Source organism: Chiloscyllium plagiosum, unplaced genomic scaffold (assembly GCF_037043375.1).
Source record: "Chiloscyllium plagiosum isolate Xiang-an unplaced genomic scaffold, Cpla_swu_hap1 HiC_scaffold_23, whole genome shotgun sequence".
In the NCBI taxonomy this organism is placed as follows: domain Eukaryota; kingdom Metazoa; phylum Chordata; class Chondrichthyes; order Orectolobiformes; family Hemiscylliidae; genus Chiloscyllium; species Chiloscyllium plagiosum.
In genome coordinates, this window is record NW_028270161.1 from 61,619,303 (window position 1) to 61,645,817 (window position 26,515).

At 44.6% G+C, this 26,515-nt stretch overlaps 1 protein-coding gene across 1 annotated transcript in view; it reads left to right on the forward strand.

Annotated features, from left to right (window-relative positions):
* LOC122561527 (mitochondrial 10-formyltetrahydrofolate dehydrogenase-like) overlaps window positions 1-26,515 on the forward strand; it is a 137,711-nt gene that overhangs the window by 36,244 nt on the left and 74,952 nt on the right. Inside the window, exons 4-5 of the mRNA XM_043713262.2 lie at window positions 5,105-5,270; window positions 8,534-8,635. Of these exons, the coding sequence (XP_043569197.1) occupies window positions 5,105-5,270; window positions 8,534-8,635 (268 nt within the window). The remainder of the gene's footprint in view (window positions 1-5,104; window positions 5,271-8,533; window positions 8,636-26,515) is intronic.

Below are 26,515 nucleotides of genomic sequence, written 5' to 3' on the forward strand. Positions count from 1 at the left end.
ACTACCGCCTAACTGCGGTAGTGCTTATTTTTTTCCACAGCACCCATGTTGTGTGTGTGCAGGTGTGAGACACAGTGAGAGACACAAGGTGTATGAATCTTTATTCAATTTCCACCACCAGGAAGAAAGGAAACACCCGAGTGGCCAGTGACAAGCAGTGCCCTTCACATCAAAGGGGAGGGCAGGGATTAAATCAAAATAAAGTTGGAGGGGGAAATAATGCACTCCACTCCCTGCGGCGCCCACCTCTCCCTGAACAACTCCAGGGTGTTGGTGGACACTGCATGTTCCTTCTCCAAGGACACCGGGGCTCTAACGTAACCGCGGAAGAGGGGCAGGCAGTCGGCCCTAACGACCCCCTCCACGGTACCGCTGCCTGGACCTGTTTATGGCCAGTTTGGCCAGGCCAAGGAGCAGACCCACGAGGAGGTCTTCAGACCTGCCCTCCCTCCTCCGTACCAGGTGCCCAAAGATCAGGAGCGTAGGACGACACTTCTGTTTGTGTCAGCCAGGGCTCCCTGATTGGACCAGGTTAACAGCTCCATTCAAGGAAATCATGTTCCGTGAGGCACATACTTCGTACCCATTTGAGGCTATTTCCATGATTCTTACACCAAACTTCATCCCCTCTATCAAACAGTTTCTCTCACTTGGCAGAGTCTGAATCCAGGATCAGCGTTCCCTGATGCCATTTCAAGCCACCCACTCTTCCTGCCAGGAAGATTACAGTTAATCTGGTGGGAGTCTTTTATCCATTAGCAACTCTGCTGCTGCTGCTGCTATCCCTATAGTTGCATGTGGAGTAGTCCTTTAACCAAATAAGAACAGTGACAGCTTGGTACCTAGCAAGGCTGTAGGCTGTTTTTTTCATTTTCAAGCCCATTGATTTCTGCCTCTATTTCTGTCCTTAAGGCAAATGGCACTGTGTTTGCCTTGAAGAATCATAGAATTGCTTCATAGTCAATATGTGAGATGATCTTAGCTCCTGTAATAGTCCTTCGAGCTTCTTGGAAGACTTCACACGGGAAGCCATTTTCTAATTGAAAAATGTTGAACCAATCCTGGTAGATCTCTCACAACCAATTTCATCCCATCCAGCTTGGGCCAGAGCCTTTTACTACAGTCATTGGTAACTGACCAGCTGCTTTTCATAAGAGACTGGAATTGAAGTTGTACCCTTCATCTGAAAAGGTTCCCTGGTATAGGTTCTCGGTCTAGCCTTGCACAAACTTTAAGGGCGGGAGTCCAGAATGAATTTTGTTAAAAACTGGTTCTGTGATCAGTGATACGGCCATGCTGGTAGCAACCTCTATTAGAAACAGATGACCATTTAATCAGATGTTTATTTTGATTGGTTATGTTTTTGATGTAGCTAAGCAATTTAACTGTTCCAAACCAGATGTAAGTTGACTTCTGACTGGGTCTGGCAGCATCCGTAGCGAGAAACCAGGGCCACTGTAGACTCTGCAAATGCCTGCGTACAAATGGTATTACCCAAACTCAGTCAAACTGGCAAGGGTGTTCACTTCCATAGGAATACCCTGCAACTCATATGCTTCATTTGCTGCAATTTTGAAGGATAAAGCCAGTTGGGTCCTCTGCTGGTAAATATTTCTTCTTTTGACTGGATTGTTAAATCTGAGATTCTTGCTGAATTCTTGGAGAATCCAAAATGCAACTTTTTTGATAAATTGTTCATTTGATTTGGACTGATGCCGCTGACTACGCTTTTGTGCTCCTGTCAAAAGTGTTTGGTTCTTTAGGTTTGCATCCTCCAACTCCACACTTAAATTTCTGATGTATCCTTTTATTTTTATTCTTTGACTGTACACTGGTATTGTGCATGATCAACTGCCGCTCATCCTAGTTACCCTTGGGTTGGTTGGTTAGGTAGGTGTCATTCAAGTGGACTGCTTTGCTTGAGTGGTCTTGAGCTTCTTGACTTCATTTAAAAAATAGAATCCTGACAGTGTGGGGACAGGCCCTTTGGCCCAACAAGCCCACACTGACCCTCAGAAGAGTAACCCACCCAGACCCATTCCCCTATATTTACCCCTGACTAATGCACCTAACCTACACATTCCTGAACACTCTGGGCATTTTAGCATGGCCAATTCACTTAACCTGTACATCTTTGGATTGTGAGAGGAAATCCACACAGACACAGGGAGAATGTGCAAACTCCACACCGACAGTCGCCTGAGGGTGGAATCGAACCCAGGTCTCTGGCGTTGTGAGGCAGCAGTGCTAGCCACTGTGCCACCCTTGTTGGAGTTACAATAATCCAGCCAACACAGTCCTGAATTGTACTTTGGAGATGGTGGACAGGCTTTGGAAAATCAGGATATGAATTACTCAGGATATGACTTGCTCTTGTAGCTCGTCCAATACAGTTTGTAATCAATGGTCAAACTAAGGCTGTAATAAAGTCAGGAGCTGAATGGCTCTGGTGAAACCCAAACTGAATGTCTTTAATCAGCAAGTGCTGATGGATCTGTTTTGAATCAATCTCATTGAGCAGTATAGTTGTGCAATGCCAAACAGTGGAGGGTATACTGGCATGAAGACAAGGTCAATATCTTCACAGGGTCAGTGACTTAGTGATAATGTCACTGAACTAGTAGAGTCGGAGGCTAAATATTTGGAAGACTTATTTTTTTACCCCAGGGCAACTAGTGGAATTTTAAATTTAATTAATTAATAGAAGTCAAGCCGTCCATAAATCTGGAATTAAAGGTTAGTCCCAGTAACAATCGTAGTTTGTCATAAAAAAAACTTATCTGACTCCTTTAGGGAAAGAAATTTCCTGACCTGGCTTACATGTGACTACAGATCCATAGCAGCGTGGTTAACTTTTAACTGTTCTCTGAAACGGCCTGGAAATCCACCCAGTTGGTCCAAATCACTGCAAAACAAGTAAAATTGGACAGACTACCCCCACCTGTTCCAGATACCAAAATGACAGATGGCACCCAGACCTGTCAACCCTGTGAAGTATTCCTTTCTAATGTATGGGGGCCAGTGCCAAAACTGGGACAGCTGTCCCACAGATTATTTAAACAACAGCTCAACATAATGACTCTCTTACGGAATCATCGCTTTGTGATTCATATGAGATGTCATTTGTAACTTTGGAAATACTCTTAAAATATTATAATGGGATGGAGGTTCACACCAAGTGTTGCAGGGAAGATGAGCAGGGATTTGGAAGGCAACAACTAATGATTAGCTTTAAATGATTACTGAATGGAACACAGAAACAGAGTTAGAGACATGCTAAATTTAGAACAGATATCTTCTTCCCTTTCTCTCCACCCAGATTTTTATTGATGGAAAGAATTGTTTGTATCTATCATGCTGGATGTTGTTTTTCTGGCTTTTTATTCCAATACATTTCAAAAATATATAGCAGATATTTCAGTCATAACTCTGTCTTTCCATGTGATAACTCATCTGTGAGCACGCAATTGCAGCACAGGATACCAATCATCGCTTAAACAAAAAGAATGAAGTTTTTAGTTTCTGATCTTTAAATTCTGGTTAGGACCTGTAGGTTATGATTTGGAAAACATACATTCTCTGGTGTAAATGAGGAGAAAGCGAGGATGAGAAATGGCCTGTAGATGGTAAAAAATTCTGGCATGTGAAAATGCTATTGGTTTTCACTCCAGGGTTTCATTGCAAAATTGTTGTGGTACCTCCAGCCTGCTAGCCGATATCCTGACAACTTGGCCAATAACGACTGGAGGCATCAGTTTGGGATTGGCACCTGACAACTTGGCTAGAACAGCGACTCCAGGCTTTCATTTGGGTGGATGGTGGGACATATGGGCGTTAATTTGCTGGGAGTGGAGGCTAATGTTGAAGTGAATGGGATGGGCTAGCAGTGTCTGGAGGCTGGGAGGGAGGTGTTGGAGTTAGTGGGCAGGCTATAAACGGGATGTGGGAGATAGGCAGGAGATTAGGATTGTTACAAAGCAGGAGACAATGATTAGGGGAGGGAGCCTGCATCGGAGGGTAGCGTTTTGGCTGGTGAAAGGGAGGCCCATACTTGTGAAGCACATAAATGATAGGCACAGTAACACAGCACCTGACCCAGGTTTAATTTCATGCTTGGGTGACCGTCACTGTAGAATTAGCATGTTCTCCCCATGTCTGCATGGGCTTCTGCCAAGTGCTCAGATTTCTGTCCACAGTCCAAAGATGTGCAGGTTAGGTGGATTCGCCATATTAATTTGCCCTGCAGTGTCTAGGGGATATGAAGCTAGGTGAATTATCCATGATACCTATGGAGGTATGGGGATAGGGTGAGGGATGGATCTGGGTGGGATACTTTTTGGAGGGCGTATGCAGACTTGATGGGCTGAATTGTCTCCATCTACACTGTCCGGATTCTACGATTCAACGAGAAACGTGCTACCTTCCACTTCTTGCCCAACATTTTTCCATGAAACTTATGTATGAACTTAACTGCTGGACCTCTCCAGGTGCAGGCTGTAGATTTTGTTAAACTGAAACTGACCCCTTATTTTGACCTCAGGCAGGTCTTGGGTTCTGGTGTCATTAACACATCTAATCTGCACATTCATGACAGAACTGTCTTTCCTTTCTACCAGTGCGTATCTCTACTGTGCATCCCCAAAGAATCAGAGAATCAAGTCATAGAATCCCTACGGCGCAGAAAGCGGCCATTCAGCTCATCAAGTCTGCACCAACCCTCTGAAGAGCAGACCCAACCAAACCCCATAACTCCGCATGGGGTTTTTACCATGGTTAACAAACCTAACCTGCACATCCCTGGACACTATGGGACAACTTTTAGCATAGCTGACCCACCTAACCTGCGTGTTTTTGGACAATGGGAGAAAACTAGACCACTTGGCAGAAACTCACACAGACACATGGAAAACATGCAAACTCCACACAATAGCCTAAGGCTGGAATCAATCCCTGGTCCCTGGCACTGTGAAGCAGCAGTGCTAGCCACATGTGCCAACGTGCAACTCTGAAGAAACTCTGCCTCGGTTCTCTGAGATGGGGTAGTTAAAATCAAGCCACAGAGATTATATAGATAAACCCTTAACCCTTGATCCTTTGTGTGCAGGACTCTTATTCATGGCGATAAGGTCGGAGGTTTCTCCATCTTCTGGGCAGATGAAGGCCTGGATACTGGCCCAATTCTTCTGCAGAGGCAATGTGATATTGACCCGAATGACACTGTTGACTCACTGTACAACCGTTTCCTGTACCCTGAAGGAATTTCTGCAATGGTAAGGGCATGTTCAAAATTCATTCTCCAGATCTAAGCATCGCTGCCTAGACCAATATATATTTTGCAATCCTAACTGCCCTGATCTGCTGCCTTAAACTTCTGCAGTCGCGTGTTTTAGATACATACACAGTGCTGTTAGGGAGGGAGCTCAAAGATATTGACCCCGTGACATAAGCGAACCATGATAAAGTTTCAAATCAGGATGTTATGTAACTTACAAGCAAACTTGCAGTTGGTGAAGTTATCATCTGTTTACTGCCCTTGACCCTCTGGGTGATCAATAATATGGGTTTTGAAGTTGCTTTTCTTGGAAGCTTGGTGTGTTGCTGCAGTACACTTTGGCACTCACAGCTGCAAGGTGGGCCTGTGTCTGTGTACTAGCTCTTGGTACAGAGCTGGCTATGCAATGCACATTGACTTGTTCTCCAATACATGCAACATCTTTGGCCTTATGATAAGTCCAGTGGAATATGAAGTAATGTACCAGCCTGCTCCAGGAAATTCCTGTCTTGAGCCCAAGGTTTTAGTATGCAACCAGAACCTGATGCAGCCGTCAGATGTTTGGGAACAATGCTGAATAGGCCTGCCTACCAAGCTGACACTGAGTAAACATAAAACCCAAGATTCAGCTCTTCAAGCTGTTCTGCTGTTCAGTGATCATCTTGACTGCTCAGCTTCGTTCACACCATTTCCCTGCAATATCCCTGTATCTTGATATTTTAATTAGTCACAATCTCATGATCTTAGTCTTATATGTACTCAATGTGCGGGGCCCTATAGCTGTGAAGTAGAGACTTTCAAAGATTCACCACTTTCTGAATGAAGAAACAGTTTCCCATCTCAGTCCTAAAAGAGCCTGCTCCTTATTCTAAGAGTGTGCCTCCTGGTTTTAGATTACTTTACAGTGTGGAAACAGGCCCTTTGGCCCAACAAGTCCACACCGACCCACCGAAGCGCAAACCACCCATACCCCTACATTTACCCCTTACCTAACACTAGGGACAATTTAGCATGGCCAATTCACCTGACATCTTTGGACTGTGGGAGGAAACTGGAGCACCCGGAGGAAACCCACGCAGACGCAGGGAGAATGTGCAAACTCCACACAGACAGTCGCCTGAGGCGGGAATTGAACCCGGGTCTCTGGCGCTCTGAGGCAGCAGTGCTAACCACTGTGCCACCGTGCCGCCCCGGTTCTAGACACTGATTCAGGGAAAGGCTCTATATAGTTACAGTAAGATGGTCCTGTAGCAATAAAGAGCTGAAAATGTGTCGCTTTTCCAGCAACACATTTTCAGCTCTGATCTCCAGCATCTGCAGTCCTCACTTTCTCCTGTAGCAATAAAGGCCAGCATACCATTTGGCTTTTCAAATGCTTACCCAAGTGTTAACTTTCAGTAACTAACATTGTTATTGAATGCCATAACCTTTATTGATTGACAAAATGGGCTTAAGGTCTCGAGTGGCCTGTTGTTGCTCCTAATTCATATGTTTGTACAAACAATGATGCTCAAGTCCCTTTGAAATTCAACACTTCCCAGCCAATCACTATTGAATACTCTGGATTTCTGATTTTCTTATGAAAGTGGGTAATGTTACATTACACTACTATATATTTCACCTGTCTAATTTGTTGGAGCGTTTGAATGCTTAACACTGCAGAAGGGGTGCCAGTCAGCCAAGCTGGTTTATCTTGCATAGTATCGAGCTCCAAGAGTTGTTGGAGCTGTACCCACAAATGCAAGTGAGGAGGATTTTATCAATCCTGGTGGTGAACAGGCTTTAGGAAGTCAATAAGTGCTCAACTCTTTGCAGAATTTTCTGTTTTTCTTTAGAGCTAAAATTCTTTTGTTCTGGCAATGCCCATGTAAATGTCTTTTGCACTTTCTCTCGTACAATCACCTCCATCCTTATGCAATAACCAAAACTCTAACAAGTGTACATACAGTTCCATTAGAATCCACCTACAAAGGGAAATATGTGTCTTTTTGATCACTGGAATCTGTGATCTTGCACTCTAATATCTTTTTCTATCATGATGCTTCTCAGTATCCAACCATTTATAATGTATACTCTTGCCTTGTTTGTCCAGCCTGTTACCTTTCACTCCTTGGAGTTGAATTTCACTTTCTCATGTTTCTGCTCATCTAAACAGTCCATTGACACCTTCCTGCAGTAAATGGCTTATTTCCAATTTTCATATCCTTCATAAAGATGCCCTATCACTTCTCACTCATGTCCTCTACATTAAATCTAAATTATTATTATTTAGCAGAAACAGCAAGTGACTCAACATTCAACCCTGCAGAGTTCTACCAGAAACAATCTTATTGTCACAAAATCACCCATCACCCATTATCCCTTGCTCTTGCCACTGATCCAAATTTCATTCCACTTGATGCATTTCTGTGGATTCTACAAGTCTTTTATGGCCAGCCTGCCATATGGGATCTTGTCAATAAACCTTGCCAAAATCCATTTAGATTACGTTAAGCATTCTCATCAGTTCTCCTTGTTACCTGCCCAAAACAAATTAAATTAATGAGATAAAACCTTCTCTTAACAACCTCTCTTTGGTTAATCTCTGTTTTACTTAATGACAAGTTTACAGAAATTTTCCCTTCACCAAGGTTAGTTATCCCTTTCTTCCTTTTTAAACAATGCTACTGTCCTTGAGTACCAGAGAGTACTAAGAGAGGATTGAAAAATGTGTTTTATGCATTCATAAACTACTTTGGAATTTACTTGATTTTGGTTGCTACTAAATATTCTCTTTGATTTCCTAATTTTCTTTTTTTTATAACTTCCTTAACCCTTTGCAATGTTGAAAACACAGTATCTGGTGAGATTCCTTTTATTGCCTTATCCAACCCCAGATCCTTTTTGACATCCAGAGGGTTTAGATTTAGGAGTTACACACCCCCAAAGAAAATGAGTGTATTTTATCTGAGCCACAACAGCTTCCTGTGTGAAGAATTGCATGTAGTGTACTTGAAACTCCTTGGGTGCTGAAATGAAACAGATTTTGCTGTAAAGTCACTGCTAACTTAATGATATGCATCATTGAGTTCAAATATGAATTCACTCCTGAGTGGAAGCTTTAGTGTAAGAATCTTTTGTCCATCACTTTAACCATAATTGCAGTGTAATATAACCCTGGAAGCTGGTAATGTTGCACTGGAAGAATCGGTTTTTCACATGCTTGCTGCAAACCTTTTTTAGGAACTTTGAATCTAGCCTGAATACATATGTTTGTTTCAGGTGGAAGCTGTGCAGCTAATTGCTGAAGGGAAGGCACCTCGAATAAATCAACCTGAAGAAGGAGCATCTTATGAAGGAATTCAGAGGAAAGAAAATGCAATGGTAGTGTTTTAGTCTATTTTTTGCTGTTATTTTGCAGTATTTTTTTCTCCATGATAGCGGGTGCATTTTGAAACTAAATCATAGTCTGGCCATGCTTCTAGATCCACACAGTAATTGACTCTAAACTACATCTCAATTATATCAAAGCACGATTCCTTCTGAAGGCAGGATCACCATGCAATCTGCAGTGATTTAAGGAGAAGGTTCACCTCCTCAAGAAAGCTAGGGAGTGGTTGAAACAAATACGTGTAAGGAGAACATTGATTCATTCATTAGGTTGAAGGGAACTGAAGAGTATGGAAGCAGGTTGGGAAAAAGCAGACTTGGAGCATAGTCACTCTGGCTCCCTTCCTCTACCACAAATCATCTTGTCGAATTCCTCTCTGCTGTCCCTCCACCCTCACTTCCAAGAATCACAGAATCCCTACAGTTTGGAAACAGGCCATTTGACCCAACAAGTCCACACTGACCCTCCATAGAGTAACCCACTTAGACCCATTTCCCTACCCTAGTACTCTACATTTCCCCTGACTAATGCACCTAACCAAACACCCCTGAACACTTTGGATAATTTAGCATGGCCAATTCACCTGACCTGCACGTCTTTGGACTGTGGGACGAAACCGGAGCACCTGGAGGAAACCCACACAGACATGGAGAGAATGTGCAAATTCCACACAGACAGTCACCCAAAGCTGGAATCAAACTCAGGTCCCTGAGACTGTGAGGCAGCAGTACTAACCACTGAGCCACTGTGCCGCATGAAGCGCTTGTGGTGTCACGAAGATTGAGGTAATTAGATCAGCTGCTCTGTCATGTCCTTCCCTTCCATGAGCACGGGTGTTCAAACTATCTTTGTCTAGTTTCTCTCCTATTTCAACCTCATGTCTTCCTCGAGCTTATCTTGTCCATGGGACCTACCCATTAGTGTCCTTCCCTTTGAACCCATTCTCACTAATCTACTGATCACCTACCATCCATCCTCCTCCCTGACTCACTATTGACCCATATTGTAAGTGATATTTTCAGTTCAGGTAGTGAAAGAGCTAGAAGTTCAGAAACTTGATTGGTTTAAAATTGAGAAGGACCCTTTAGATATGCTGATTGTATTTAAGATGTTGATGCACTTTACATAGTGATGAAACGTAAAAATGATAATTCAGAACATAATGAATGTTCAGTTAATTAAAGAGATCCAGTGGGAATTTAAGGGTAAATTAGAATAGATTCCCTACAGTGTGGAAACAGGCCTTTTGACCCAACGAGTCCACACCGTCCCTCCAAAGACTAACCCACCCAGACCCATTTCCCTCGGAACGACGCACCTAACACTATGGGCAATTTAGCATGACTAATTCACCTGCCTTGCATCTCTTTGGACTGTGGGAGGAAAGCAGAGTACCCAGAGGAAACCCACGCAGACACTGGGAGAATGTGCAAACTCCACACAGAGCAGTTGCCCGAGGCTGGAATCAAACCTGGGACCCTGGTGCTGTGAGGCAGAAGTGCTAACCACTGGGCCATCATGCTGCTCTGTATACTTAACTGGTTGATGAGGTAACACTGTGTGTTGATGAGGCTGTTAATATGGTGTACATGGACTTTGACAGAGGCAGAAGGCATTTGATGGAGTGCAGCACAACAGACTTGTGAATAAACTTAGACCTCATATAATAAAAGGGACAACATGAGCACAAAAATGGCTGAACAACAAAAGTAGAGAGTTGTGATTGATTGATTGTTTTTTCGGACTGGAGGAAGGTTTATGATAGAGTTCCCCATGGGTTGGTGTTATGATCTTTGCTCTTCCTGATATGTATTAATGACCTAGATCTTGGTGCACATGACACAATTTCAAAAGGTGGAGACTTCACAAAACTTGGAAGCATTGTCAGATGTGAGGACGATAATGTAAACTTTGAAAGGACATAAATTGGTGGGAATGAATAGACAAGTAGCAGATTAAGTTTAATGCAAAAAAGTGTGAAGCAATTCATTTTGATAGGAATAATATGTCGAGATAATACATTATAAAGGGTTCAATTTTTAAAAGGGTGCAGGAGTAGATGGATCTGGGGTATATAAGTACAAATCATTGAAGTTCTCAGCACAGATTGAGTGTGTGATTAATAAGCATTCAACATCCTGGGCTTTATTATTATGTATAATGTGCATAAAAGCAAGGAAGCTATGTAAAACATAAACATTGATTTGGCATCAACTGGATGCATCCATTACGTTTTGAAAAATGTGGAGAGGTTGTCAGAAAGATTCACAAAAATGATTCCGTAGATGATGACTTTCAATTATGTAGGTAGATTGGCAAAGTCTTCATGGAGAAGAGAAGGCTGAGTGGAGATTTGGTATTCAAAATTATGAGGGGTCCAGACAAAGTAGATAAGGAGAAACTGTTCCCATTATTGTTGGATCACGAACCAGAGGGCATTGATTTAAGGACAAGGAAGCGTTGACATTATGAAGAAATATTTTATTATAATAAATGACTGAATGTGCTGCCAAGGAGCATAGTGGAGGCAATTTCAATCCTGACTTTCAAAAAGGAACTTGGATCACTGTTTGAAATTGAAGCAGGGCTGCTGGGAAAAGACAGGGGATTGGTACCAGTAAGTTGCTGTTGCAGGTAGCCAGTGAGAACAGAGCAAATTCCCTCCTGTGATGCCAGCGAAAAGTACATTGTACGTTTTCACAAATACTCTGTTGAAGTCCAGCTCTATCTCACCACATTTTATTTAGTCTCCTTCACTGTTGATAAATTATCTGATTACTTATTTGATATCTAGTACTGGATGAGTAGAAGTTTTCTCAAATAACCTAATGGTAAGACTGATTTTTTTTTTTGTCCGTGCTCCGAAATCCATTCCCTAACTATGAGCTCCACTGGGATACTTGCCTTTATGAACTGGGAGGTTATGGTGAAACTGTATAAAATGTTGATTAGGCTACAGCAAGAGTATTGTGTGCATTTCTGGAATCCACATCTGGGATGTGATAGCATTGGAGAGGGTGCAGAGGAGGTTTACCAGGATGTTGCCTGGGCTGAGAGTAATGAAGAGAGATTGGACAGACTATTTTCATTTTGTTAGAGCAGAGGAGATTGCGAGGGCACATGATTGAATTGTATAAAATGATGAGGGGGATAGGATAGATAGAAAGGAACTTTTCTCCTTGGTGGAGGGATCAATGACTGGGGGCATAGCTTTAAGGAAAGAGGCAGAAAGTTTTTTAATTTATTCATAAGATTGCTGGCTAGATCAGCATTTACTGCTCATACAGCAGTTAGGAGTCAACTATGTTGCTGCTGCTTTGGAGTCACATGAAGACCCGACCAGGGATGGATGGAGGTTTCCATGCTGAAAGAGCACTGATGAGCTTGATGGGTTTTTCTGACAATTATTTTGTGGTAATTATTAGACTGTTAATGCCATTTTTATTCAATTCCCTTTCTACCATCTGCCAGGGTTTGAACCCAGGTCCCAAGAACATTATCTGGCTTTCTGGATTAACAGTCCAGTGATAATACCACTGGGCCATCACCCCCTCTAGAGGAGATGTGAGAAAAAACACTTTCACCTGGAGGTTGGTGGGAATCTGGAACTCACCACCTGTAAGAATATTGGAAGCCGAAACCCTGATAACATTTAAGAAGTAGTTAGATGTGTACTTGCCATGACAAGACATGCAAGGCGCAATGGGCCATGTGCTGGAAAATGGATTAGGATCTATTCCTAATTAAGAGCTTATGCTTGAAACATCAACTCTTCTGCTCTTTGGATGCTGCCTGACTGGCTGGGCTTTTCCAGCACCACACTTTTTGACTCTGATCTCCAACATCTGCAATCCTCACTTTCTCCTAATGGATTAGGATAGTTAGGTGGTGTCTTTGACTGACACAGACTTAAAAGGCTGAAGGGCCGTTTTCTGTGCTGTAGATGTTTGTGCCTGTATGTGTCATGGGATGTAATATTACATTAAAAGTGCAAGTTGTTGGATGAATCTTAAGGGATTTATGTACTGTTAGATTAGTTGTGTTAAATTAATTTGCAGCATGTATGATCAATGTAAACATTTGATGAAACTGACATTCTACGACCTCACTTGTTCACTCTGTTGAAATGAAAGCTGTGTATTTGTAATAATTGCTATAAATTACTTTAATATTCCTTAAAGAACACCTGACTCATTCACTGCCTAAACTAGATATAAATAATTTTGAACATAACAAGTAAAGGTGACGTTGTTATGGACACAGCTGTGTGCATAAGTTACCTGGACACAATTTTCCCAAATAGTGTCCTTGACTGAGAACCTTTTCACTTTGTCTTTTAATTCTTAATGATCTGTTGTATTGCGATGTATTAAGCAGTACAGGTTCAGTTCTTAGTGCAGATGAGAGCTTCTGATAAGACATTCAAGCTGAATGTTATATGTTTTGGCAAGGAAAGATATATATTGTGGAAACTTGACTACATAATCCAGGCCAACACTACCTGTGTGGTAGTGTCAGTGTGATACTGTGTTGGAGATGTCACCTTTTAGGTGGGATACTTGATCGAGGTTCCAGCTGCTCTCTCAAGAAAATGTAAAATGGTTTACATTCAAAGAGCAGAGAGTTCTCCCGAGTATGTTGTCCACTATTTATCCTTCAAATGGTGTCATTAAAAACAAATTACCTTGTCACTAACACAATGCTGAAAAGAAATGCTGAAGATCACAGCGGGTCAGGCAGCATCCATGGAGAGAGAGCAAGCTAACATTTCGAGTTTAGATGACTCTTCATCAGAGCAGTCTTCAGCTCTGATGAAGGGTCACCTCGACTCAAAACGTTTGTTGCATTTTTTTTTAAACATCCTCCCCGTATCAGTTGAGCAGAAAGTATGCATAAGAGGATCCCTCAGCCATTGATGCTGATACCCAAAGTCACCTCTGTCATAACTCTTGTCCCAATGACATTCATGCACCTATGTAGACAACTCATCACTAGGGACTCGCATATTACCTATTCGCCATCGCCACAGGTTTTGAGAAATGCTGACTGATAGAAGCGAGTGCTTGATTTGTTTAATGTGAAGATATTGAAGCACTGACATTGTCCACACGGTCTTGGTGGGTTGATGATCAGATTTAAGTGATGTGTTGAATCACAATGATCAGGATCACTTTGCTGCTGCCGCTCTTGCAGCTAGTGAGATGCATAGTCTTCCTGTGCCAATTTTAATGTTGAGGACTTCTTGAACTGCAGTTTGTCTGGCATCTCTTGCTGACCTTAATACCATCACCAAGAACATCTTGTGGCATTGCACAAGAGATCATCAGAATTCACAGCCCTCCATCATGTCCAGGTGGTGATCCATAGAAGAATTTTTGCAACTTTCTTGTGTGGGAGATCTGAAGCAGATACCTGAAAGAAAAATTGTATGAACATCACTTCAAGTCTTTATGATAGTGCCTGCACTATCTTGTATATCAAACAAAGAAATAAAGAAAAGAAATAGCCCAGGAACAGGCCCTTCGGCCCTCCAAGCCTGGGCCGATCGAAATCCACTGTCTAAACCTATCACCCAATTCCTAAGGATCTGTATCCTTGTGCTCCCCACCTACTCATGCATCTGTCCAGAAGCATCTTAAATGAATCTACTGTGCCTGCCTCTACTACCTCTGCTGGCAACGCGGTCCAGGGACCTACCACCCTCTGTGTAAAGTACTTTCTACATGTATCCCCCTTAAACATTTCACTCTCACCTTGAATATGTGACCTCTTGTTATTGGAGCCCTCACCCTGGGAAAAAGCTTATCTCTATCTATGCTATCCATACCCTTCATGATTTTGTGGACCTCCTTTTTTTTCTAATGAGGCGGCACAGTGGCTCAGTGGTTAGCACTGCTGCCTCACAGCACCAGGTTCCATTCCAGCCTCAGTCAACTGTCTGTGTGGAGTTTGCACATTCTCCCTGTGTTTGTGTGGGTTTCCTCTGGGTGCTCTGGTTTCTTCCCAGAGTCCAAAGATGTGTAGGTCAGGTGAATTGGCCATGCTAAATTGCCCATAGTGTTAGATGCAGTAGTCAGAGGGAAATGGGTCTGGGTGGGTTACTCTTTGGAGGGTCGGTGTGGACTGGTTGGGCCGAAGGGGCTGTTTCCACATTGTAAGGAATCTAATCTAAAAAAAATCCTAACCTACTCAACCTCTCTTCATAGCTAGCACCTTCCATACCAGGCAACATCCACATAAACCTTCTCTGCACCCTCTCTAAAGCATCCACATCCTTTTGGTAATGTGGCAACCAGAACTGCACACAGTATTCTAAATGCAGCTGAACCAAAGTCTTGTATAATTTTAACATGACCTGCCACCTCTTATACTCTATGCCCCATCCGATGAAGGCAAGCATAACATATGCCTTCTTGGCCACTCTATCCACCCGTGCGGGGACCTGAACTCTCAGATCTCTCTGCTCATCAACTTTTCCCAAGGCTCTCCATTTACAGTATAGTTCACTCTCGAATTAGACTTCCCAAAATGCATCACCTCACATTTGCCTGGATTGAACTTCATCTGCCACTTCTCTGCCCAACTCTCCAGTCTATCTATATTTTCCTGTATTCTTTGACAGTCTCCTTTACTTTCTGCTACTCCACCAATCTTCGTGTCATCAGCAAACTTACTGATCAGACCAACAATGCCCTTTTCCAGATCATTTATGTATATCACAAGCAACAGTGGCCCCAGCACTGATCCCTGTAGAATACCACTGGTCACCTTTCTCCATTTCGAAAAACTCTCTTCAACTACTACTCGCTGTCTTCTGTTGCTCAACCAATTCTTTATCCACCTAGCTAGAACACCCTGCACACCATGTGACTTCACTTTCTCCATTAGTTTACCATGGGGAACCTTATCAAACGCCTTACTAAAGTCCATGTATATGACATCAACAGCCCTTCCTTCATCTATCAACTTGGTCACTTCCTCGAAGAACTCTATTAAGTTGGTAAAGCATGGTCTCCCCTGCATAAATCCATGTTGCCTATTATTGATAAGCCCATTCTTCTCCATATATATAGATTTTATCCCTCAGTACCTTCTCCAACAACTTTCCCCACTGACGTCAGGCTCACTGGTCTGTAGTTACCCGGAATACCCCTACTACCCTTCTTGTATGAGTGGTCAACATTAGCAACCCTGCAGTCCTCTGGCACCTCACTTATGTTTAAGGATGCTACAAAGATATCTGTCAGGGCCCCAGCTATTTCCTCTCTGGCCTCCCTCTGACCTGGGATAGATCCCATCTGGTCCTGGGGATTTGTCCACCTTAGCCTACCCAACACATCTTCCCTCCTTATGTCAATGTGATCCAGAGTAAACAAACATCTATCTCTAATCTCAACAGTCATCGTGTCCCTGTCCTCAGTGAACACTGATGCAAAGTAATCATTCAGAATCTCACCCATTTTCTCAGGTTCGACACACAACCTTCCTTCCTTATCCTTTAGTGGACCAACCTTTTTTCTAGTTACCCTCTTGCTTCTTTTACGTGAATTAAAAGGCCTTGGGATTTTCCTTAATTCTGCTCATTAGTATTATTTCATGACCCCTTTTATCCCGCTTGATTCCTTGTTTAAGATTGGTCCTACTCTCCCGATATTCCTCCAAAGCCTGTGAACTAATGTGGCAGGGGGCTGGGAACCAGAAGAGAAGACTAGTAGACAATGAGATGGAAACTAGAAACTGTAAGGATCATGGAGTTAGCATTACCAAGGGAAGAATAGGCAGAGAGCAGATGGCGCCTTAGCTTCCTTCTTTGCTGCCTGCATCTTACGTACGCTTTTGTTTTCCTCTTGGCTAGTCGGACACTTCCTCCTGTCATCCACGGTTCATGAATCTTGCCTTTCCTATCCCTTATTTTCAAAGGGATGTGCCTATCTTGCACTATCTTCAACCTATCTTTGAAAGTCTCCCACATATCAAATGTGAACTTCCCTTCAAGTAGCTGCTCCCAATCCACATTTCACAGCTCCTGCCGAATTTGATATAATTGGCCTTGGCCCAGTTTAGTATTCTTCCCTTAGGACCACTCTCATCTTCGTCTACGAGTATTCTAAAGCTTACAGAATTGCGGCCGCTATGCCCAAAGAAATCCACCGCAACTTCTACCACCTGGCCTGATTCATTCCTCAACACCAGGTCCAATATGGCCCCTTCCCTCATCGGACTATTGACATACTGCTCTAGAAAACTTTCCTGGATGCTCCTTACAAATTCTGCTCCATCTAGACCTCTGACACTAAGTGTATCCCAGTCAATGTTGGGAAAATTAATATCTCCCATCCCCAGCATTCTGTTGCCTCTACATCTTTTCATAATCTGTTTACCTGTTTGTTCTTCTACCTCACACTCACTGTTGGGAGGCCTGTAGTACAGCTCCAACAATGTAACTGCACCCTTCTTATTTCTCAGCTCTACCCATAATGCCTCACTGCTCAAGCCCTGTATAGTATTCTCCTTTAGCACAGCCGTGATATCATCCCTGACCACAATGCAACTCCTCCCCGCTCCCCTTACTTCCCTCCCTGTCCTGTCTGAAGCATCTATATCCTGGAACATTTAGTTGCCAATCATGCCCTTCCTTCAACCAAGTCTCTGTGTTCACAATAACGTCATACTCCCAGGTACCAATTCAAGCCAGAAGGTCATCTGCCTTACCCACTATATGCACTTCAGGCTGCGAGTTCTTTTGTGTCCATCTGCTCTCTGCCTACTCTTCCCTTGGTAATGCTAACTCCATGATCCTTACAGTTTCGAGTTTCCATCTCATTGTCTACTAGTCTTCTCTTCTGGTTCCCAGCCCCCTGCCACATTAGTTTAAAAACTCACCCAAGGACATTAGTTCCAGTTTGGTTCAGGTATGGACTATCCAATTTGTAATAGTCCCACCTTCCCCAGAATTGGTCCCAATCATCCACAAATCTGAACGCCTCCCTCCTACACCATCCCTTAAGCAATATGTTCATCCTGTCTATTCTTTCATTTCTACCCTGCCTAGCACATGGCACTGGTAGAAATCCTTTGAGGTCCTCCTCTTTAACTTCTCTCCTAGCTTCCTGAATTCTGCTTTCAGGATCTCATCTTGGTTTTTACTTATAACATTGGTGCCTATATGCACCACAACAACTGGCTCTTCACCCTCCCCTTTCATAATGCTCTGCAGCCGATCGGCGACACCCCTGATCCGAGCACCTGGGAGGCAACATACCATCCGGGAGTTTTGTTTTTGGCCACAGGACCACCTATCTACCCCCCTTACAGTAGAATCCCCTATGACTATGGCCCTACGAGTCTTTTCCCTGCCTTTCTGAACAGCAGTGCCCGCCATGGTGCCATGATCCTGACAAATACTGCCCTCCCCTAGTGAGCCATCTTCCCCAACAGTACCAAAATGGTATATCTGTTTTGGAGGGAGATGACTGCAGGGGAAACTTGCACTGCCTTCCCACCCCTTCTCTGCCTTGTGGTCACCCATTCACTGTCTCCCTCAGCAATTCTAATCTGCGGTGTGACTAATTTACTAAACATGCTATCCATGACCACCTCAGCATCGCGGATGCTCCACAGTGAGTCTATCCGCAGCTCCAGAGCCGTCGTGCGGTCAAACAAGAGCTGCAGCTGGACACACTTCTTGTAAGTATAAGAGTCAGGAATGTCAGCCACGTTCCTAAGCTCCCACATTAAGCAAGAGGCACATCGATGGGTCTGAGGTCCCCTGCCATTGTAAGCCTTAGCTTTATATCAACTAACTAAAACCAAACACTGCACTTAATATATGAAAGAAGAGAAAAAAAAAACTTACCTTACAGAGTCCCTTTCTTCTGGCTAGAGGAGGGGGTGCGAGAGAGGGATACTACATGTGTAGTATCGGGTTTAGCCACTGCCCAAATTTATACCAAGTCCTTACCTTCCCGGCAACCTTCTGGTCTCTAGTGTCACCTCCGCTCTGTCTCCCAGACAGGAAAAAGGAGTCAGTGGCTATTTACCCAATTAAAGACCAGCTGGCTCTTGTGTTAGTGTTAAATACCAACCGGACAGAAAACTCTTTAACCTCAATAACCTCTCTGCCAAAACTAAACTGATCACCATAGACGAAGCATTATCTACAGCATACATATGACTACAATATCGATCCTCTCTCTGCATCAAATATGGAATCCACTCTCAGTGTCTTCAATTCTGCACACAAGAAACTTGGATTGTTCTTGAGTGTTGCCAGAACAAACCTCATACTCTCTGGAATTAGCCAAAAAGGCCATCATTGATGAGGAGATCCAAAACCAGGTCAGCTTATGCTTTTACAAGTCACAGCAGCGAGTGTTTGACAACAAAGATCTCTGAAAGTCAACAAAAGTCCTAGTTGACACAACAGTTATCACCATACTTCTAGACAGTAGTGAGACTTGGATTGGGTATAATCAACACTTAAGAACTTCCAGAGACATTGCTAATGGAACACCCTTCAGATTCAATCGGAAGACCATTAGACAATTGCTAGTATCTTCCTTAAACCTGTTTGATAAATATTTAAACATAACTCTTATATAATCAACATTGACAAACTGAACACTCAATCTAAATGATTGATAAACATTTACCCATCAGAACCATCTGTCAAATGAGAGAGGGCAAACAAAACATTACAAAGCTGTTGAAATGCAGTGACATTGACATCACCCTCACCTTGACCTCTTTCCACCTATCGCATTTCCAACGCCCCTCCCCCAAGTCCCTCCTCCCTACCTTTTATCTTAGCCTGCTGGACACACTTTCCTCATTCCTGAAGAAGGGCTTATGCCCGAAACGTCGATTCTCCTGTTCCCTGGATGCTGCCTGACCTGCTGCACTGTTCCAGCAACGCATGAAGAAACAAAGCAGTATAAAGGAAAGGAAGCAATCCCTGCACTCTTGATCCAACTACCTTGTGGAATGTCCTGCCTCAGGTAGCCAGAAATCTATGAAGTGAAAATTGGCCTATTCCGTCATCTGAAAACCAAGGCAGAAATTTGTAACCCTGAGTAGAGATTAACCTTGAATCACGGGGTAGCCCATGATGACTATGTTTCTGAGGCTTTGCAGCTTGCAAATTGACATCTGAATTATAACAGCAACTAGTGTGCAAAAGGTTGAAGGTGGCAGGCTAGCATATGGGATCCTAGGATCAATAAGTTGTGTATAAAAACCAGAAAGCGAACTTGTGGAGGGCATTTGTTGCTGCCTCACAGCGCCAGGGACCCGGGTTCAATTCCAACTTTAGGCGACTATGTGGAGTTTGCACATTCTCCCCGTGTCTGCGTGGGTTTCCTCCGGGTGCTCCGGTTTTCTCCCACAATCCAAAGATGTGCAGGTCAGGTGACTTGGTCATGCTAAATTGCCCATAGTGTTAGGTGCATTAGTCAGGGTTAAATATAGGGTAGGGGAATGGGTCTGGGTGGGTTACTCTTTGGAGGGTTAGTGTGGACTTGTTAGGCCAAATTGCCTATTTCCATTCTGCAAGAAATCTTAAAAAAAAAATTCTGTGGGTTTTAGGAAGGCTTTCAGAATGGCAAGAAAGAGATCTAATTGAGTGGCTACATGGATGAGAGATTTAAAATAATGTGGACTGACTGGTGTTTTATTTAAACTGGAGATTGTTACGAAAAGATTTAATAGAGGTTTTGATAGAGTAAGTTAAGCAAAATCTTCCAACAGCTGAATGATTGATAACAAGAGGGCATATCCTGAGACATCAACAAAAGAATCAATGTCTAATGACGAACCAGAGATCATTGTTTAAGGATAAGGAGTAGGTCAGTTAGGACTGAGATGAGGAGAAATTTCTCCATCCAGAAAATGGTGAGCCTGTGGAATTCTTGATCACAGAAAGTGGTTGAGGCCAAATCATTGAATGTTTTCAAGAAGGAGTTAGATATGATTCTTGGGGCTAAAGGGACTAAAGGGTACGGGGCAAAAGTTGAAGCAGGGTACTGGGTGGGATGGTCAGCCATGAACATATTAAGTAACGGACCAGGCTTGAAAGGTCTGGCCTACTCCTGTTACTATTTTCTATGTATGAAAAGTCTTTTTTTGTGTGTGATGTGATGAAGGTTTGGACTGCACTCTGCTTGATTGGCTAGTGGATATCAATTCAGTAGTCACTTTTAAAAAGGAATGAATTATTAAAGGAGAAAAGGTGTTAAGGATATGGCGAAAGAATTGGGGACTAGTTGGATTCGTCTTTGAGATACAGTAAACTAAAGAGCTTCCTTTTATGCTGTACTGTTCTATGAAATCAAAAAGAGCAAAAAGGGGCCATGAGATAGCTTTGGCAAATAGGGCTAAGGAGAATCCAAAGGGATTCTGGAAATACATTAAGGACAAAAGGGTAACTAGGGAGAGAATAGGGCACCTCAAAGGTAGCCTATGTGTGGAATCACAGGAGGTGGGGGAGATACTAAATAAGTATTTTGCATCAGTATTTACAGTGGAAAAGGACATGGAAGATATAGAATGTAGGGAAATAGATGGTGACACCTTGAAAAATGTCCATATTATAGAGGAGGGGTTGCTGGATGTCTTGAAATGCATAAAAGTGGATAAATCCCTAGGACCTGATCAGGTGTACCCTAAACTCTGTGGGAAGCTCGCAAAGTGATTGCTGGACCCCTTGCTGAGATATTTGTAACATTGATAGGTGCCAGAAGACCGGAAGTTGGCTAATGTGGTGCCACTGTTTACGAAATTAAAATGGCACAGTGGCTCAGAGATTAGCTCAAGGTTAAAGTCCTCCATAATGACCAACCTATTCCTTTCACTCCTACCTAGAATCGTTTTGCCAATCCCCTCCTCCACATCCCTGGAACTTTGCGAAGGCCTCTTCAAAATTCCCAGCAGTGTGACCTCTCCTCTCCTGTTTCTAACCTCAGCCCATACCACCTCAGTAGACGAGTCCTTGTCAAAAGTTCTTTCAGCCACGGTTATATTGCCCCTGACTAATAAAGCCACACCTCCTCCTTCTTTACCACCTTCCCTGATCTTAATAAAAGACCTAAACCCTGTAACCTACAACATCCATTCCTGCCCCTGCTCTATCCTTGTCTTCGAAATGGCCATAACATTGAAGTCCCAGCTACCTATTCAAGCTGCAAGTTCATCTACCTTATTCTGGATTCTCCTGGAAAGGGAAAAGTTTCTTTAGTCTATTGTATCTCTGTCCATCATAATTTAATACATCTCAGTCATGTCCTCCTTAAATCTCCTCACCTCCAAGTAAAACAATCCTGGTTTATCTACTCTTCATAACTCAAACTTTTCAGGCCAGACAGCATCCTGTTAAATCTCCTCTGTGCACTCTTCAGAGCTTTCATACCCCTCCTATAATGTAAATTCCAGAACTGCACACAGTAATCTCGCCATGGCCTGACAAATGTTTCAAACAGTTCCAAAATTACTTCCCTGCTGTTAAATTCAGTGCTTCAGCTCATAAAGGCAAGTATTCCAAATACCTTCTTAACCATTTTATCTACCTGTCCTGCTACCTTAAGGGACTGGTGGACATGCACATGGCCTTGGTGCTTCCTCAAGCTCCTTCCATTCATCACATGCTCCCTTACTTTGTTTGTCATGTGCAAGTGAATCACCTCACAATTATTTCGATTGAATTTCATTTGCCATTGATCAGCCCACCTGACCAGGCTGCCTATGTCCTCCTGCGATCTAAGGCTATCCTCATAATTTACCACCCTATCAATTTTTGTATTGTCTGTGAATTTACTGATCAACTCTCTTACATTAAAGTCTAACTCATTCATATAAATTTCAAACAGCAAAGGTCCCAGCAATTATCCATGTGGGATCCCCATTAGACACAGATTTCCAGTCGGAAAAACATCCCTCAATTATCATCGTCTGCTTCCTGTCACTCAGCCAATTGTGGATCCACTTTGCCAAATTTCCTTGGATCCCATGGGCTCTTTACCTTTGCTATCAGTCTCCCATATATGACCTTCTCTTCCCATCTTTGAGCATTCATGCCATCCAAAAAAAGTGTTAACCCAGACATGCCTCCATTTTACCTGTAGTATCTAAGGTTACCAGACAATAAATTTACATTAGGTAAAAACAATGACTGCAGATGCAGGAAACCAGATTATGGATTAGTGGTGCTGGAAGAGCACAGCAGTTCAGGCGGCATCCGAGGAGCAGTAAAATCGACGTTTCAGGCAAAAGCCCTTCATCAGGAATAAAGGCAGAGAGCCTGAAGCGTGGAGAGATAAGCTAGAGGAGGGTGGGGGTGGGGAGAAAGTAGCAAAGAGTACAATAGGTGATTGGGGGAGGGGATGAAGGTGATAGGTCAGGGGCAGGGGAGGGTGGAGTGGATAGGTGGAAAATAAGATAGGCAGGTAGGACAAGTCATGGGGACAGTGCTGAGCTGGAAGTTTGGAACTAGGGTGAGGTGGGGGAAGGAGAAATGAGGAAACTGTTGAAGTCCACATTGTTGCCCTGGGGTTGAAGTGTTCCGAGGCGGAAGATGAGGCGTTCTTCCTCCAGGCGTCTGGTGGTGAGGGAGCGGCGATGAAGGAGGCCCAGGACCTCCATGTCCTCGGCAGAGTGAGAGGGGGAGTTGAAATGTTGGGCCACAGGGGGTGTGGGTTGATTGGTGCGGGTGTCCCTGAGATGTACCCTAAAGCGCTCTGCTAGGAGGCGTCCACTCTCCACAATGTAGAGGAGACCGCATCGGGAGCAACGGATACAATAAATGGTATTAGGGGATGTGCAGGTAAAACTTTGATGGATGTGGAAGGCTCCTTTAGGGCCTTGGATAGAGGTGAGGGAGGAGGTGTGGCCGCAGGTTTTGCAGTTCCTGCGGTGGCAGGGGAAGGTGCCAGTATGGAAGGGTGGGTTGTAGGGGGGCGTGGACCTGACCAGGTAGTCACGGAGGGAACGGTCTTTGCAGAAGGCAGAAAGGAGTGGGGAGGGAAATATATCCCTGGTGGTGGGGTCTTTTTGGAGGTGGCGGAAATGTCGGAGGATGATTTGGTTTATGCAAAGGTTGGTAGGGTGGAAGGTGCGTTCTGTCCTTGTTACTGTTGGAGGGGTGGGGTCTGAGGGTGGAGGTGCGGGATTTGGAAGAGATGCGTTGGAGGGCATCTTTAACCACGTGGGAAGGGAAATTGCGGTCTCTAAAGAAGGAGGCCATCTGGTGTGTTCTGTGGTGGAACTGGTCCTCCTGGGAGCAGATACGGCGGAGGCGGAGGAATTGGGAATACGGGATGGCATCTTTGCAAGAGGTAGGGTGGGAAGAGGTGTAATCCAGGTAGCTGTGGGAGTCGGTGGGTTTGTAAAAAATGTCAGTGTCAAGTCGGTCGTCATTAATGGAGATGGAGAGGTGCAGGAAGGGGAGGGAGGTGACAGAGATGGTCCAGATAAATTTAAGGTCAGGGTGGAATGTGTTGGTGAAGTTGATTAATTGCTCAACCTCCTCGTGGGAGCACGAGGTGGTGCCAATGCAGTCATCAATGTAGCGGAGGAAGAGGTGGGGAGTGGTGCCGGTGTAATTACGGAAGATCGACTGTTCTACGTAGCCAACAAAGAGACAGCATAGCTGGGGCCCCCATACGTGTGCCCATGGCTACCCCTTTTGTCTGGAGGAAGTGGGAGGATTCGAAGGAGAAATTGTTAAGGGTGAGGACCAGTTCAGCCAAACGAATTAGAGTGTCGGTGGAAGGACGAACGATCAGTCCTCAGCAAAGGACTCACCTTCATCCCCCTCCGTCCACGCATCAATGAATTTAATACACGCCGTGACGTCCATTGGATTGGATATCCAGGGTGAAGATGAGGCATTGGGGGCCGGGGAACCGGAAGTCTTGGAGGAGGTGGAGGGCTTGGGTGGTGTCTCGAACGTATGTGGGGAATTCCTGGACTAGGGGGGATAGGACAGTGTCGAGGTAGATAGAGATGAGATCAGTGGGGCAGGAGCATGCTGAGACAATGGGTTGGCCAGGGTGGTCAGGCTTGTGGATCTTGGGAAGGAGGTAGAACCAGGCAGTGCGGGGTTCCCGGACTATGAGGTTGGAAGCTGTGGGTGGGAGATCTCCTGAGGTGATGAGGTTCTGTATGGTCTGGGAAATGATGGTTTGGTGATGGGGGGGTGGGGTCATGGTCAAGGGCACAGTACAAATAAGTGTCCTCGAGTTGGTGTTTGGCTTCAGCGGAATCGAGGTCAGTATGCCAGACTACCACTGCACCCCCTTTATCTGCTGGCTTGATGGTGAGGTTAGGATTGGAACAGAGGGATTGGAGGGCTGCGCGTTGTGAGGGTGGGAGGTTGGAGTCGGGGAGGGGGGTAGACAGGTTGAGGCGGTTAATATCCCAGTGGCAGTTGGAAATGAAGAGGTCGAGGGCAGGTAATAGGCCAGCGCAGGGTGTCCAGGTGGATGCAGTGTGTTGGAGGTGGGCGAAAGGGTCCTCGGAAGGTGGGTGGGAGTCCTGATTGTGAACGTAAGCTCGGAGGCAGAAGCGGCGGAAGAAGTGTTCGACGTCACGGCGTGTATTAAATTCATTGATGCATGGACGGAGGGGGACGAATGTGAGTCCTTTGCTGAGGACTGATCGTTCGTCCTTCCACCGACACTCTAATTCATTTGGCCGAACTGATCCTCACCCTTAACAATTTCTCCTTCGAATCCTCCCACTTCCTCCAGACAAAAGGGGTAGTCATGGGCACACGTATGGGCCCCAGCAATGCCTGTCTCTTTGTTGGCTACGTAGAACAGTCGATCTTCCGTAATTACACCGGCACCACTCCCCACCTCTTCCTCCGCTACATTGGTGACTGCATTGGCGCCACCTCGTGCTCCCGCGAGGAGGTTGAGCAATTCATCAACTTCACCAACACCCTGACCTTAAATTGACCTGGACCATCTGTGACACCTCTCTCCCCTTCCTTGTCCTCTCTATCTCCATTAGTGACGACTGACTTGACACTGACATTTTTTACAAACCCATCGACTCCCACAGCTACCTGGATTACACCTCTTCCCACCCTACCTCTTGCAAAAATGCCGTCCCGTATTCCCAATTCCTCCACCTCAGCTGTATCTGCTCCCAGGAGGACCAGTTCCACCACAGAACACACCAGATGGCCTCCTTCTTTTGAGACCGAAATTTCCCTTCCCATGTGGTTAAAGAAGCCCTCCAACGCATCTCGTCCACATCCCGCACCTCCACCCTCAGACCTCACTCCTCCAACGCCCTTGGTGCTCACCTTCCACCCTACCAACCTTCGCATAAACCAAATCATCCTCCGACATTTCCGCCACCTCCAAAAAGACCCCACCACCAGGGATATATTTCCCTCCCCACCCCTTTCTGCCTTCCGCAAAGACCGTTCCCTCCGTGACTACCTGGTCAGGTCCACGCCCCCTACAACCCACCCTCCCATACTGGCACCTTCCCCTGCCACCGCAGGAACTGCAAAACCTGCGGCCACACCTCCTCCCTCACCTCTATCCAAGGCCTTAAAGGAGCCTTCCACATCCATCAAAGTTTTACCTGCACGTCCCCTAATACCATTTATTGTATCCGTTGCTCCCGACGCCTCCTAGCAGAGCGCTTTAGGGAACATCTCAGGGACACCCGCACCAATCAACCCACACCGCCCCGTGGCCCAACATTTCAACTCCCCCTCCCAGTCTGCCGAGGACATGGAGGTCCTGAGCCTCCTTCACCGCCGCTCCCTCACCACCAGATGTCTGGAGGAAGAACGCCTCATCTTCCGCCTCGGAATACTTCAACCCCAGGGCATCAATGTGGACTTCAACAGTTTCCTCATTTTT